The 17,216-nt window shown below is 39.6% G+C and overlaps 1 protein-coding gene across 3 annotated transcripts in view; it reads right to left on the bottom strand.

Annotated features, from left to right (window-relative positions):
• Ac78C (adenylyl cyclase 78C) overlaps positions 1-17,216 on the bottom strand; it is a 257,078-nt gene that overhangs the window by 101,368 nt on the left and 138,494 nt on the right. For all 3 annotated transcript variants that reach the window (XM_019044443.2, XM_019044446.2, XM_072298338.1), the window contains exon 4: positions 5,814-6,042. In XM_019044443.2, the coding sequence (XP_018899988.2) occupies positions 5,814-6,042 (229 nt within the window). The remainder of the gene's footprint in view (positions 1-5,813; positions 6,043-17,216) is intronic.

Below are 17,216 nucleotides of genomic sequence, written 5' to 3' on the forward strand. Positions count from 1 at the left end.
CAGACTTAAATTGTGCGGAAAAATCGGTTAATTTGCAGGATATGAAGTTAAATGAAAATTTTGGCGCAAGCCATCAACATTTCAAACATGAATATCGTTACCAAAACTCATATCAAAAAAGATTATTATGAATACAAATAATATACTTTTGATTGCAACACATTACTATTGCGGAAAATGTATGCAAGAACTGTACTTTCAAAAAGTTGTTGAGACGAGCTAAAACTTGTTTTAATATCAAACAACTGCTGCAAAGATATTCTTATTTATAGCGCAGCATACCTTCCCAACTTGAGAATAGGAAATCTTATAGAAGCACTAAATCATCAGTTATTTGCAATGTTGCAGTATTGGGCTGAAGCAACTTTATAAGTTTCATTCTCATGGTTACTATCTTAATGAAAAGGAGCTAGATGTCACAAACAGACAGATAATGAGCTATTCTTCAAAAAGCAGGCGTTAATTTAATTGTAATTAAGCTAGAGCTTACGTCACTTTCACTATTATTACTTTTTCATACCGGTTGTGACAAAAAATAAATGTAAAATAGCTACCTTATGGTTATTTCACCTATATTGCTGGTTCATTTGGGTACTACCTGCGGCTGTTATACTGAGGCTTTTCTGACTGTAACCAGCCACACTGACCATTGGTAGTTATTGATTTGAAGTCTTTGTGAACGCGTGCAAATACTTCAATCAAATTTTTCCTCATTAAAATGAAAAAATATCGAAGCATGCTGTTCGCTAAACCGGGCAGAAAATATTTTCTGCACATCACCTTAGATTTTGATATGAATGCGAGTATTAGAGTAAACTACCCGCCCCATTAGTCTTAGCATAGCAAATGTTTTGTGCACTTTTTTGTAGGAGAATTCAACAGAAAGTTTTAAACTAATTGAACCATAATAAGAATAATATTAGGCAAGTAAGCAACCTACACCAGTAGCTATCGGCGGTAAAATTATCATAACTAAAAGAGCATTGCAGCTGAAAACACGTTGAACTATCATGCCACTTAACCTATCATTCATAGCGTTAGCTAAATATTTCATTGAGCCCCCCTCCTCCCTCCCAGCAGGTTCAAAGTAAATAATCTCCGCTATGATCCGAATACTTATTTGGAAATTCCTATAACGTGGCAACCAGAAGCGAATGATTAATATAACGAAACAAGGAAAAGCTTAAAGGATGCTGTCGGCCGGGGATGACGGGATGGGAGAGGGGGAGGGTAGTGGTATGGAGGGATAGGGAAGATTATACTCGGAGCTAGGAAAAGCCTGCCAACTGCACAAGCTCCTTTGCTGCACCGATTTAAAAGATTATGAGGCCTGACTGCAACTTTAGATGCGTTTAAGCTATGATTTATCGCCACTCCACGAGACGAGGGGAGTTTTTACGGGTGCAAAATGAAGTTGTCTTGGTCGATGCGTCAGATAAAGCTCGTATTGGCGAATCGTGCTGCCGTGACTCTAAAATTTGCAACGAAGAGAAGTTACTTTGTTCGATTAAAATCCGACAACACCCATGCCGTGGATGCACTCACAGGGAATGGGGAAATTTTTCAGAGGTATTTTATTTCATTAAATTTTTAACTTTATAGCCTTTCCTGATGACATATCGCTGCCAACACAAAGCTTCGATTTTATGGCTTTTATCAACTATTGGGTGGCGTTTTCCTTTATTTTCTGTGAGAGATGATTTGGCTTAAATCATTCAGTTTTAGGATATTCTTTTTATAAGAATTCCAATATCAACAAGGGATTACATTAACCATACAGGAGCGGATATTCGTAATTTCACTGCCTGCTTTTCTGCTTTGATGCTTTTTCTGCTTGTGATGGGTAGATGAGTAGACAACTTAAATTGAGTGATACTTTCCAGTGCTTCTAGTACAGGATTTCTGTAATACTCTGTACGAAAACAAAGAATGAGCCGACTTTTGCCCTTTACACTGAGAGTAAGGACAATGCGAATCCATTTCTGATTGGTTCCCGTAATTTAGGCCTTCAGAGTGTCAGAAACGGAAATAAAGATTACAGTTTCACCAATTGCAAAGATTAAAAACTGGAATGTACCGGGGAATAGAAGGCACGGCGAAGAAAAAATGGAATGAGAGTGGGAACGGAGACAGGAATTCGGGAATGGGTTGATCAAAGATTACAGCAAACGTCCGATTTTTGTAATCTTTATTCCCGTTTGTGACATCCACAAGCCGCGTTGTCTCAACTCTCTCTGTAAAGGAACTTCAGGGCAGACTTCGTTGAGTCGAACGCTACGTCATAATTAGTTAAAGCATTTAATAACCTCTGAGCAATTAAAGTGACCAGTTGCTCAGGGGTGGGGCATCGCGTGAGAGAAAAGGGAGGAATAAAGCGCGCGAGATGAGTTTTCCCGCCTCAACGTTCGCCGCAGAAATTCGAAACTCGCGCCTTTTTCACCTTTTCCAGGCAACTTTCACCCTCGCGGACTTTTCGATTAAGTTCCGGGACAACACCCCGCGAAATTCTTCCACAACCTGGCATGTTGCCGGTTTGTTCTGTCATAGAAATTGTAGTATTGACACCGAGGAAAAACGTCTCTTCAAAAGTATGTACATATATTATAAACTGTACGGAAAAACTGAACTGAGCTTCGCTGGCTGAACGTGGTTACTAAAATCGTCATGACCTGATACGCATATTCTCCTCATTGATACAAATATATTACTGCAACAGCTTTAAATCACTCGCATATAGATGTATTTTAGGTCCGTTCGTGTAAGTAACATGGCTGCGCAGATTCTATCAATTTAATATATTTAAGTGCTGTTTTATTAATACAGCACCTAAATATTATTATTAACTATATTATTCTATCCCTTCTTCTCTATTACTAATGATTACTATATATATATTATTCTATCCCTTCTTCTCCATTACTAATGATTGTTAAATATCTTGATAATCTACGTAATATCTTAAATATTTACGTATATACGTAACGAGGGTAACTTTACGGGTAACGTGTAGGGCCATACTCATCTACCTCTCACGGCGTGACAGAGGCAATGCACTCATACTATTTTATTTCCATGTAAGCACTGTTGGCTTATACGAAGAGACAATGCAAAGATGAATCTTCTCTGCCGACCAATTTCACGGTACATTGAAAAGACGGGGGCGAATTTTGTTTATTTGGAAAAGGCCCAACTTCCCGGTGAAAATTCGTGATTTGTCGAAAGAAATTTGGCAACGCTTGACGGCTCATACGGCGTTCTTACTTAGCACAGCTAGCTTACTTCTGGGTAATTCCATAGAGAAAAAAAGGAGGTGTTTGCATTTTGGGCATCTTGGATTTGATGACGTAGGTCGGTACAGCGACTTTTATCATCAATTTTCTCGGAAATGGTGTAATTTATGGAAAAAAGTCATTCCGTAAAAAGTGCTTGAAATTATATCATGAGTTGATTTAAGCAAAAAAATGGGACATTATGGTTCGTTTTTCATACTCCGAATTCCGGATTTCGCTGGCCAGGTTGTACCGACCTACGTCACAGGGTATACAAACCTCAAGATGCAAACACCTCCTTTTTTGTTCTCTATGGGGTAATCCGAATGGGCAACAGTAGCAATAATGAAATTTGCACGGCAGCGTCAGCAATTTTCCCGGTCATTTGGCAACGGAAGTGGGTGGCACGCGGCTCGGCGTTCCGTGGCCTTTTTATCTGGCCGGATCCACCGGGGCCGGGAAGCGCGTTTTGTTTCCGAACAATACGGCCACGGCCGGGCCGCAGAGGCGAGAGCGCGGATTTTGTTCCTGCTAAATGGAATTTCGGACCGCGCCCATTGACCGCCGCACAGAGAGGCGATTCAACGGGAAAGCTCGGACATGGCTTGGAAATTTTAAAAGCTCAACTCTCGGTTACGTAGAAGTTTGAAAGTGATCCTATTGGTTCACGGAAAAAATAGGGTAGTCGACACAACCAGCGGCTAGTTAAAAATGCGCCAGCTACGATAACTACCTCGGTGAAGGTCACAACTAACCCGGTAGTTACATCAACATCCATTATGATTGTTGATGTAACTACCGCACAGTAGCTGGCGCATTTTTAACCAGCCGCTGGTTGTGTCGACTATCCTATTTTTTTCCGTGTTTTTCCGTGAAATTTTCTTCGAGAACCGTCCCTTGGAATGTAAATAATGTGACTAAATCAGATACAAGAGACCCTCCGCTGGCCTCTTGGCGACATTGGGCTGATTGTTGAAATTGATAGACATAACTATAGGCGAAAAGGATATGAAGGGATCCTACTGGTGAAAGCGCGTGGTTGCGATGGACAAAGTAGGTAGATAAAAGACAAACTAACGGCAACCCACGAGAGATGCTATAGCCAGTCCATCATTTTCTTCCTTAGTCTATAGGAACTACCCATTTCAACTAATAGGATCGCTCCATAATCCCCAAGTCTTCTTTGTCTATCGCTTTATCTATCAATTTCAACAAACAGCCCGCGGGTGGAAACTTTTACATTCGGGGATCCAACACTTCCGCAAGGGCAATACGGAAGCGACAGTCATCTTACGTAGTAGGTGGATGATGAGTTTCGGGTGACGTAATGCGTCAATCAAGTTTACCAAACTTTGGTATGTTTGCCGAACAAAATACCCAACACGTCGCTCAACATCTACCAAGTATAGGAAAGTCAGCGGTTGAATGTTGGAGTCCCGAAAGTACATGAAACTTCCATTATTGCCGAGATACCAATGGAGGGTCTCCTGTTCCTGAACGGAATAATCATCAAAATTCGGAGTTTCAGTGGAAAATTTTATGTCCGACCTCTTCCGATGGTTGGTTCCACAGTGCGGCGTTGCGTCGCGTCGGCCGCCCGCGCCGCGCCGCGCGCCAACACCAGGAACGCCGCGGTAATTGCTCCCGGCCACAACAAAGGCCCCTCGCTACCAACAACAACCTATCACCCGCCCTCAATTTTTCGCCGCAGAAAAAATTGTTAAATGTGCCGGCACTGATGCGCATGCAGGGATTTATCCACACCAGAGGGCTAATCATTGATCCTTTTTTGCGTGTCGCGGTGTTTGCGTAAACACTTTATGACATAGTTGAAAATTTCCTTTTAAATGATTATTAGATCGAGGTAATCGGTGTCAAAATTAACTTCCAATTTTGCTGGATCGAAAAATTGTCACACCATCGACCTTTATTTCAATTAACACTCAAATAACAACCTAAACGTTATTTGAAAATCCTCAAACCCATATAAAGAAAGAAAATTGTGAGGGTGGTCAGGCAACTATGCAATTTAGTTATTAATTACTCTTCCATCACTCGTGTCACCCGTTTTCCTGCTGTTTAACGACTTGTAGTCGCGCTTTGAGGCAGCCATCTACACCCAGAAACTATACTGAATTATTCTCAAAGGAACATAAAAAACACATCAGCATAATTACGCCAATTTTAGGATTAGGAGAGGAAGGTGATAGGTCACTTCCTCGCAAGGGATGAAGGCTAATTCTAGGATTATAATATCTTGGAAAAAGCGCTCTGGCGTCCTTCAGGCAATAAAAATAGACGAATAAAAAGTCACGCACTTAAAGGTCATCTCACCATAAAATTGAAATGCGTTGAGAAGCTACTGTCACCGCTCATCTCCGTTCAATAATACCACGTTGTGGCTTACATGCTACGTAAATTCGCCAAACAAAGCCTACTTTTCAAAGCGCTCATGATGATTTGTCGGCATCGCAGAGAAAGTCACGATGATCGAGTAAATATGGGTAATCAAGCGTGGGAACACTGACAGAACTTACGAATTACCTGTTCTCTAGACGGAGAGTCATGCGTGGTGATACGGACTTCGGGGTAGTTGGGGTGCGCGGCTGGTATGATAGTGGGTGCGTGAATGTTGGAGAGGGATGGTAAGGACAAGAGAGCTGAATTTTTTTGCGCCGTGATTTTCTCCACCGCCTTGGCCCAGAGTCTGTGGGCCGACTTGCCCCCGCCACCTCCATCACCGACGCCACCAACGCCATCTGGCTCCCAGTCTCTGCAACACGAATACAAAATTTCAAATTAGGGCTCTGCAAGAAACACGTTCAATTTTAAAATAATTGCACGCGATCAGGAAGGGTGTTTGGTACGGCGAACTTTTCGTATTTTTTGGGATAATTTTAACTTTCTCTAATCCGTTTTATTATTCTTCTGGTTTCCGCCTTGAGATATATTAGCGACAACTCTGACGCAGATTTAAGTTGCGGGCGAATTATCTAGTCAAGTGCCTTTAGAAGAGTCTTGGATAACTTTGGCTACTTGGGAAACGCTATATTGCAGTTAATGCAGAGAAAACCCAATCAAGATCCAGACATCAGCATTTCCTTGAAAAAAGCCTGTTTAAATTTTGATTTCATCGTTAACCTAAACTGAACTCGACTGTATGATAGTATTTAATCGATAAGCATGATGAGGGTTTCATGAAAGGAAACATAATCATAAGTCTTTCACAATTTTAAACGGATGTTCGTTAGTTGATATTCCCGAAAAAAACAACAATACGAAATAAACAAGGAAAAAAGACAAGATCGATTTTTTAGTTTAGACGATTTTAGCGAAATTCGACCTGCTTGGCAAAATTTAGCCACTTTAGCAACATTTTTTGGAAATTTTCGTTTACTCTGCTCGCCTTTGGAAGCTCATCAAAAATTTTCATGACGTATTACTCTTCCTTATAAAACGAGCGAGATACAGTTGAATAATGGCTGAGAGGAAAGAGCATAAGAGGATGTGTCGATGCTGGATAGAACTGTATCTTGTTGGCAAGATTTATGGACCAGAAAATGCAATGTTATGCGGCTTTGCGTCGCATCTTGGTGTCTCGCCAAAAACAAAGCGTCATCGTTCGCCGCTGTAGAAATTAGGTGGGGCTTAGACCGTAAAAAACGAGCCTCTGTTGTTAATTCTAATATTCGATGATATTATCCTGAAATGGAATTTGATACAACTTTCGGCATATTCATACTCGAGGGCAAGTTTTTCCTTTATACGTAGCTCTTGGATTTAAACGATGTACAATTGTGAGCAGACAACTGAGCGCTCCTTCATTGAAAAGGCTATGCAATTTGAGCTACTTAGGTGGTCGAATAGTCGTATCAATCATGATTTCTATCGGCCGCATACGTTGATGAAGGCGTCGTGCCGACACAATGTTGGACATTCAGCTCGTGCAGTAACCAATGATGACAATTATACTCTTGTAATAGCATTGGATGCCAGCACCCGCAACAAAATCGTAAAAAGCAAACATGGGTCTGTCACGTATTGCCACGTGTTTTAAGTTCACTTTTATGCGGAATTCATCTCTGTCCCCTAAGTGAACCTATTTATAACACGTCGTGTTTCTACACCTAGGAGTCCCCAGAAGCACGTAAAGTTACATCTTCTGAGCTTTGTGAGTTTTAAACTCACAATGAAGAAATCTCGAACCGCACAATGAGTTCGACCGAATAGCCGTGTTTGCACCCCTAGGAATTTCCAAACACACGTAAACGCACATCTGGCGCGCTTCGTGAGTTTAAGCCTCAGAAGTGAAGGATCTCGAATCGCTCCATGCGTTCGACCTAATAGCCGTGTTTGGACCCCTAGGAATCCCAAAAGCACGACTGCGCTAAGTCGAGAGGTCTTGAACCGCACAATGAGTTCGACCGAATAGCCGTGTTTGCACTTCTAGGAATCAAAAGGACGTAAACGCACATCTTCCGTGTTTCGTGACTTGTAAACTCACAAGTAGAAAATCTCGAATCGTGGGTTGCGATCGATCAAAAAAGCCGTGTTTGCACCCCTAGGAATCCCCCAAAGGACGTAAAGTTACATCCTCTGTGCTCTGTGAGTTTTAAACACACAAGTGAAAGAGCTCGAACCGCACAATGCGTTCGACCGAATAGCCGTATTTGGACCCCTAGGAATTTCCAAAAGCACCTAATCGCACATCTTGCGCGCTTCGTGAGTTTCAACCTTACAAGTGAAGGATCTCGAATCGCAGAATGCGTTCGACCTAATAGCCGTGTTTGCACCCCTATCAGCGACCGAATAACAAAGTCAACATCCTTGCCTGAACTTGCGGCCGACCGTAACTGTACCGAAAAAATTCGGGCCCTGTTCCTTGGTCCACTACGATTATTTCTTTTCTCGACATGGCAACGAGGAGGCAGAAATACATTGGACACTCAAGTGAGTGAACGGAAGGAGGTTATGAAGACGGACGCCAGGCCGACGGCGATGCGGCGCACTTAAGGAGATGTGGACGTACTTCTGCCAAACGGAACTATGTGCATTATGACGTGAGCCTTGTGACCCATAAGAACACAAGCATAACAGGGCTCACGCCATAATGCACAAAGTTCCGTTTGGCAAATGTTATCCTCTTGTGCGTTTCGTTTTTCATCGCAATCGCCGAATGCAATAACCAGCCAAAGTTGCCACAATCCTCTGAATTTAATACCGATAGTGCAAGATGCACGAGGTCATCGCTTTATCGAACATTCCCCGCATGGTGTGGCAACACTGCAGGCCTGTCTCTGTTTAGATGCTTTCGTAAAGATGCAAAAATATCTGCCCGTAAACATTTCTGGTTTAATGAAAAATTCATCCGGAGTAAAGACGACATGAAAAAAGGGACAGAGGTGGGATGAGAGGTTGAGCAAGACGGTTCCCCAAGACGGTGGCGGAGAACCTTCAAACTGGTAAGTGTTAATAACGATCCTTTCAATTCTAAAACCGCCGCAAAGGGGACTCGCTTCAAGTACAATTTTTTTTAGCATTAGCCTCAAGGAACTTTTCTTTGTGAAAATTTACAGACGTGAGGAAGCTTTTTCACACAAATATCTGTCGAAAGCAAATAGTCAAATCGGGCATTTTGTCAAATGCCTTGGCCAATTGTCAAATATTCTTACTTAGATCGAAATTTTGATTTTTTACCTGTAAGAAAGAATTCTCTTTAAAAATATGGAGCATACAATAGTATATTAAACGATTTTAAGATCCTGAGTGCACATTTATTATGAAATTTTCAGTAAGTCATAAAATATATGTATATACATATGTAGAACATATGTATATGTACATATGTATATATATACCTCCTTCAACAAACACCGCACCTGCGAAGTCCAAATTGCGAGACTGCGAATCGGCCATACTTTTTTCTCTCATTCTCATTTAATCTCAAAATCTCCAGTTCCTTTATGCTCTCTATGTCAACACTCCCCCCTTACAATCGACCATATTTTACTTTCTTGCCCTAAAACCTATGCCACACGTATCAAAATTCGAAGTTCCCTCCCTCTTAACATCCACCCTTTGTGTTCAGATAGTCCAATGGTAGTAACAGAAATTTTAAAACTCTTCAAGAAATTAAATTTAAAAATTTAAAATTGCCTAGTCCCCGACGTAAATAGCCTAGATGCTGATCGTCGTTAACTTAATCTAACTAACTAACTAACATATGTATATACATATATGTATGTAGAATTTTTAGAATTTTAACATTTAAATGTATAAAAGAGGCATGTAAAAAGGAAGGAACATAGAGAAACCTCGGATTTGAAGAGGTATTCCTCCCAAAATATTGAAATCCCGTGAACTCTTCGCCATACATTTACAGAATTCCGTAACCTGTCAAAATTTTACTACCGGCCTAGGCATTTGATAAGATGCCTGATTTGACTAATTGCCTTCGGCGTATCCATAGCCAAATTTGTAAAAAGAAAATGTGTCGGAGCTTGATATCGGAAATATTATCTGCACAGAGGCTAAAGACTAAAAATTGAAATAAGACAATCGAGTTTTTCTTCGAAATGAAGCAGGGGCAAAGCAACCCTTTTTTAAAGATCAGATTTTGAGCTCCGTTAAAGTGCCAGGATGCGAGGAAAGCTAATTATTGGGAGGGAGAATGATGACGTAGTCGGCATTTTGATGAAAAAATAAAGGAGGGCTGGTCTTTACACTTCTATACATGTAACTTTTGATGAAGATTCCAGACTTTTGAGAAGCATAGACTAAAAAATGAGCATCGACGGCAGACAAAGGGGCAGAAATCAAGGGCGCGCGGCTAAAAAAGGGATACAATGAAGTTCAAACAACTTTTACAATAAACAAAATGAGCATGAAAGGCCTCATCTTTCAGATCGGACACTCAACCTCGCCCGTCCCCTTTATTCGCGTCTCGAGACGGAATAATAAATCAATGAAAGGCAAATTTGTGCTAAAATTAACCGCAGTTTGAAACAAAGTGTTGAAACGCAGATCGAAAGTGGCTCAACTTCCCCATCGACTAATTTACTCGAAATCCTTAATTCTTCCCCAAGGACTATTTTGTCGGGCACTGAACTTAGTGGAAACATAGAGGCTTCAACATCTTGTCGGCTTGATCTGTTTTGATAATTTCCCGATTTCAGTTTTCGGTGTCGCGGGCTACAGAACAAGATTAATATGGAGTGTTCACTGATTACGACGGTGTCAAACTGCGACATAGCCAATGTGACAAACACTGTTTTCCTCCTTCGTTAGGATGTACAACAATTATATTGCATCTTAGTATATTATTTTTACATTTTTGAAATTTTATAAATAATATAGATGCATCATGCACTTCAAAAAACATAAATATAATCTTCCATGAGAACGCCAAATAGAACGGAGTGACCAAAAAATTTCCAAAAACAAGGGCTCGTGCTTGCCCACTGCATTATTCTGATCCCCTTTTTGAATACTATCCTCATCGGGAGTAATGTACCCTGTACCATTAATGAAGTACGGGAAATGCGCCAAAACTTGGCAAGAACTGTACTGAAGTAAAAAGCTTCGTATGCACTAAAGCGGGTTGTAAACGAGGACGCTCATAACTGCTATTGCTCAATGTAGACGATGACATTAGCAGTAACGAGCAAGGAAAGTGCTGCCATTTTGGAGGGAATTCTCCGACTTTATCTCAGAGCTCGGAGTCAATTTAAGATTACAATTCATCAACCATGATATCTTGGTCGCGGTTTGCAAAATTTCAATAATTAAATTTTTAATATACAAACGAGGGTATTGCGACCGTGGTTAGAGAAAAGAAAACATTTGAAATCAAGGAACCCAGAAAAAGTCGGATTTTCAACCGCGGCCGAGACAAACAATTTAATAAAGCAAGATAACGCCTTATATATGGGAATTACTGTTTTATCTTTAAAAACACACAGGTAGAAATAGAATTCGATAATTCGTCACAATATTTTCCGTCCATCGAGGAAATTATCGAATGTTCTGGAAACTTATGACAATTTCAAAACTGAAATTTGCGGAGAATGATCCGCCTTAAACTCCGCGCGAAGACACCGCCTGGTGAGCAATCAATCATGTTTGGGCCCCTTTTTCGAATTTTCTGCCAGCGGCGAATCCAGATAACGCGACGCTTTTGTTTCATCAGAGCTTTGAACTTTCCGTCGGTTGATAAAGGTTGTCACTTTTTGGACTTATTCTTACTCCACAAACCGAAGTTGCCGAGTTTCACTGAAATACATAAGCGTTTTTTTTTTTTTTTTTTTTTTTTTTTTTTTTTTTTTTTTTTTTTTTTTTTTTTTTTAGGGGGCTTCAAATCGATTACTTAAATTATCCTTCATCGATGACAATATGAATTTTGAAGTTGAAAAGCTTGAAGACGGCACTTCAGTCATCAACAACAGTAAGTTTGCAAATATTCCCCGCAAGCGCTTTAAATGCCTCTCATAATATACATTTAGCTTCATTTTCGAGAGTGAGCGTTAGCTTTCGATCAATGATGTTTGATGAATAATATTTTGAGCAACCTCTCCAAAAATGTCTAATTTGACATTCACGAATCATCATAACGTCAGTATCAGCTATGATACGAAAAATTAATTTTTACCTCACCCATTTACATATGCAACACGAGATCTCTCGTATTTTTGCTTTGCAAGGTCAAAATATTTATTTACAAAAATTCAAAGAAATGTCCTTGCTCATCAAAGCCACTATATACCTTCCATTGGGCTGATTATTGAAATTATAGACAAACCTGTAAGGAAATAAGACAAGGGCAAATGGAGCGATCCTACAGGTTGAAATGGGCGGTTGTCATAGACTAAGGGGGAAATGATGAACTAACTGTAGGGTCTTTAGTAGCTTGCCGTTAGTTAGCCTATTACTTACCTCCTTTGTCTATTGCAATTACCCACTTCCACCGATGAGATCGCTCCATTTTCCCTTATTCTTCTTTGTCTATAGCTTTGTCTATCAATTTCAATTATCAGCCCGCATGCCACTTCACTAAACCGTCATTAGTTACGCCACCGATGCAGTGACCAAGGATGCTAAACATTTACTTTAACGTTAACGCGAGAAAATCATCAGAAAAATGTAAGTGTGAATATTTTGACTCATGGTCAAGTCAAAAATTTCCAGCAACAGATCAGTCTAAAATAAGTGGTTATGAAAGAATTTCCTTTCAGATCACTTTTTTGATTCTAGGGTGGCCAAAAACGTCAAAAATTTGCGATGAAAGAAAATTGAATCAGTGAGAACGAAAACAGACCAACTCGGTAACTCGAAAATGCTCAATTTTCATTTATGACAGTCAATTTTCATAAAAATCATTGAAGTTAACGCATCTGCTCCTACTCGGACCTTTAAGGTGTCCTTAAGTGTGGATTTTAGGTGTCTTTCGACACCTAAAATCTTTTTCTTAGATTAACCTCTTCACCTAATGTGTGGTTTTGTGTGTGTCCTGATTATTTTAATTTTATCGAGTTGTTGTGTTTTCGTTCTCACTGATTCAATTATAAATAAATAAAAAATGAGTTCTGCTTTATGATGAAGTCGAAATACCAATACTTTGTAGCTTCGTGTGAAATCTGAAACAAGTATCGAAGACAATTTTGCAACGCTGCTACAATGTTTTCATCGTTCGTCATCAGATACAGTTTATCCCGGAGCGAGCGTTGCCATTTCCGAGGATTACCCTTACGTTGACCTGAGATTCATGGAGTCTCTGTGGATGACTCGTGTAAAAAGGCAGCAGTGCCAAAAGTTCGAGGAACTGGGTTAAGGAGATATCGAATTGGGCTCTGATCAACAACAATTTTTATTTGGCCTAAAGCCAACAGCGTGACTCATGTTAAAATCTTACTAAATGATGAAAATGGAAAAGGGGAGTCATCGATGAGAGGAAGTTCAAATGCTTCGTCTCGGGTCATACTTTTGTCTCTTTTTCAGTGATAAAAAGAAAATGAGAGGTCAATGAAATTGCAGATACCAGTCTGAAAATTGTAAAGATTTCTTTACACCGTTTAAAAATCAGTTATGTACTTGAAAACGTATCCTTTTACATAGTTGCAATGAGAGTGCCACTGGATGAGGAGCAGTAGAGATTTATGTCAACATTAGGTAGTTTTTCTACATTTTTTAAGGTAACCCTCGGCAAATGTTAACCTCCATTCAAAGTACTTTTTCTCTCTCCATTCGACTAACATGAAGCCAAAAAATATTTTTTCGTCATCAATTTTTATGGTTACAGGACATTTCGTCAACGATTTTTTGTCCGCGCACCTGTTTTCTCCAGTAATTTACGTCCACGCGTTTTTTTGGCACGGGAGTTTTGGTCCACGTGCCAGTTGAGACCCAAAGTTAATTGGCCCACATGTAAATGCAAACGAAAATTGCTCACGACGATTTTGGATGAAAATGTAAAATGTCTTGGAAGAATGAGGGTTTGCTTGTTTTTTTGTTTTGTCTGTTTGATCCAACGGAGAATAATATTTAGTTGAGAGTTTTGGTAAAAATGGGGAAGCGTCGATTCCATGAGACAAAATTCACTGAAACTCTCTACACCTCTTTGGTGTAACAGGACTTAATTATCTTTCAAGATTTTCCCACCTTGTTATGCCTGAACCGGATAAATCTCTATATTTGCCTCAGCTAAAGGCTCTTAAATTTTTCCAGTGTACGATAAGTATCTTGATTTATTTTGCGAGGAAGGAACTGTACTTTTGAAGGATGCATATCATTCTTAATACGTTCAATTTCGTATAATACTGTGCTACACCTCTGTCGTGAAATAGTTGCTTCAGGCGCCGCCGCACGGCGGGCGGGCGGCCAGCGCGAAACGCGCCTACAAACCTAAGTGGATACTTCAAGCATTGTGCAATGCGTGAAGTATCCACTTAGGTTTGTAGGCGCCCGTGAGCCTCTCGCGCTGGCAGCACGCCGCGCCGCTCCGCTCTGTTAGGCTTTAATATTTATACTCGCATAGTCAGCGTTTTTAACTCATGATTTTGAAATGTTTGCACACTCTGCATTGATTATTCTAATTTAAATTCATGGGAAAAAATATGTATCAATTTATCAATGGAGAATAATAATATAATGTGTGTTTTTTTTTAAATATTGGTGATTCTGTGTCAAATTTAATGATTTTCAAAGCACTTTAATTTTTTCTTTTACATTTTGTGCTTTTATTGTGCTGCAGCAAGGTGTACTCTTACTTATTCATGGAAGTATATTTTGAATATCAATTTACAACGGACTAATGCCTCTTACACCCATGCCAATAAATGAAAAAATAGGAGAAACCCTCCGCATGTTGAAAACCGGCAAAAAAGCCAATTTTAATACAGCCTTCAAAAAGGGGGGCCCAACTTGCGGTACATTCATACAATTTGATCGATTGTACTTGTTCGAATACCTCAGAGGTTAGGTTCAGTGAAAGTAGCGCAAAAAAAAAAGTTTATTGCTTCAATTTTGTGGGTGGCTTGGGACATTATTTTATGGCCTTTTGGAGCGAGGAAGAAAGTCTCGTCGGTAAACAATTCAAGTGCCACAACAAACAAAGGGCTTGGGAGGGAATTTTCCGTCGCGCCTCCTTACATCAACCCGAAAGTTTTGTCTAGAAATGGGTATTGGACTAAAATACGGAATTGATAGACCCATTTTATTACTTCCTTTTCCGTCTATTCGATTTTTTCGACCTTAAAATTTGGCTGAGGCTCTATGAGAATTGCATTTATGTTTTCCACGCAGAAAGATGCTACTTCATTCGTCAGTAATGATGCGGGTGACTTAATTCACCAATTAATGTCTTTCCATATGGTCAATGAGTGGCATAAAGTTCATGATGGTAATTGTTTACTTTGATCGGAGGTGGCAACTGTGCTTCTTTGATGTAAAATTATACCATTGAAGACATGTGAATTCGCAGTTGTAAGAAGTTTTACTTACTCTGTAGAAATATATTACATCAAACGAAGAAAATATGCAAAAAGTACACAATACATGAATTATTTGAAGCCTTACGTCATATGATTCTCGAACGATTCTCTTAAACGATTAGTGAACGAAGTTTACAATATAGAAGGTACGAGAGAAAGGAATTTGTATCATAGCGTTGGTATTAGCTTCTGACTGGATATAATTTTTGGGGTTGGATACGGGGTTAAAAAACTTCAATTATACGTGAAATGTAAAAATTTGATGATTTTTCTGATAATTTGCGCAAAAAAACCGATGACTCAAGATAATCCATTTGAAACCACCAACTCTTAATACCCGCCTAAACGAGGGTATCTTATAATAAGGAACGATTCAAAAATAGTCGTTTATTAAGGTAGCTCGTATTTTTTTCTTCCTTGAAATATTCATGACGATAAATCTACGTTTCCTGTACGGCGGCAGGCGGAAACAGGCAGGAAATGGATGGGACGAGTAATAAGTGAAACCATCTTAATTCATGCACGTCACAAATGAATCGAAACAAGAGGAGAAAAGAGAGCACACCGCATCGCACGCAAAACACCCCGTAAACAGGTTTATCATTAGGGAACGCGCCCGAACAAGAGACTTGAAATTTCCGGCAGAAAACGAGACTTTTTGCTGAGTCAGGAACGTTGCGATATTGCCTAAAAAGCTGACCTTAGTCGTGAAATAGGGCTTGTTCAATAATTCAGAGATTTTCATCCTGATTTGCTGCCGTTTTTCTCTCGGTGGGCACTGCCTGCTGAAAATGAAAATATTAATTAAATCGCAAAAGGAGGGCCAAGCAAGGATGAAGTCATTTAGTTTTTTTTTTTAAAGAATTTTCAGTAAAAGCGCTGTTTTAACCAGAGTAGGATAATCTCCTAACCAACGTACGATTAGAGCCAAAGTCTCCTTGTAAATCCTGCATGTGAAACTAAAGGTGCACTCCCTTCCTGCCGCTAATTTTGAGTACGTTAACATGACGTAAATCGACGGTGTAAGTCGGCAATCACATAACTTGGTTTACGACGCCGCAGACTCCCTGTCATACTTCATTTTTTAAACTGAAAACTACTCAACGGCAATTCTTTAAAACTGCCGTGATTTTTCTTCTATGTGCGAAGAAAATTCTGTAAAAACTTCAAGGGATGATGTCGATTTGTTCTTCTTTAAAAAATCACGTAGAGGCGGGGATTTTCAGACACCACAAACGAGATGAGTGATTGCGGACTTACGCCGTCGAAATACTTCCCATCACATGTCAATGACAATAATTATTTCATTTGTGTTCCAAATGTTGTTTCATTCATGTTCCAATCGATTGAAAAAAATAAAAAACCTGTCTGGCGGTCCTGCTAGTCTATAAATTAGAGTGGAATGATATTATTTTCATTTTGATTCAAATTCTGATTTTTATCAATGACTCTGAGAAGTATCCAAGCCAATTAAATATAATGAAAAAATTTCTAACTTAGAGATAATCAATGTTTGTGAAGCCGCATAAGTATATAATAAATACACTTGAAATTAACATTGTCACTGTAATTAAATCGGCAATCTGGTGAAGGACAAGGAGAAGTGGAGATTGAACCTTCACAAAAAAATGGAACTAACAAAAAGTCTGCTCATATTTTATGGAGTAAATTAATACCTCCCTAGACTGAAAGGAGATTGTCCAAAGTGGAGCAAGGTCTACTGATAGGAATAAATTGGAATAATAATCTGACGGAAATTATTCAAAAAAGCATTATCTGTAAAGTAAGAAAGATACCAGCTACCGTAAACTCTGAGCGGTTCACGGATTTGAATCTCAGAAACGGATTCAAGGTGCGGGTTAAAAGATTAAACTGCATTTTCTGTCGGACGGTCTGAGTGCACACTTAAGATAATAACTTTGCCTTGTTACGAATCTCTTTTCACAATACTTTCTAGTTTTGA

This window comes from Bemisia tabaci, chromosome 3 (genome assembly GCF_918797505.1).
Source record: "Bemisia tabaci chromosome 3, PGI_BMITA_v3".
Classification (NCBI taxonomy): Eukaryota; Metazoa; Arthropoda; class Insecta; order Hemiptera; family Aleyrodidae; genus Bemisia; species Bemisia tabaci.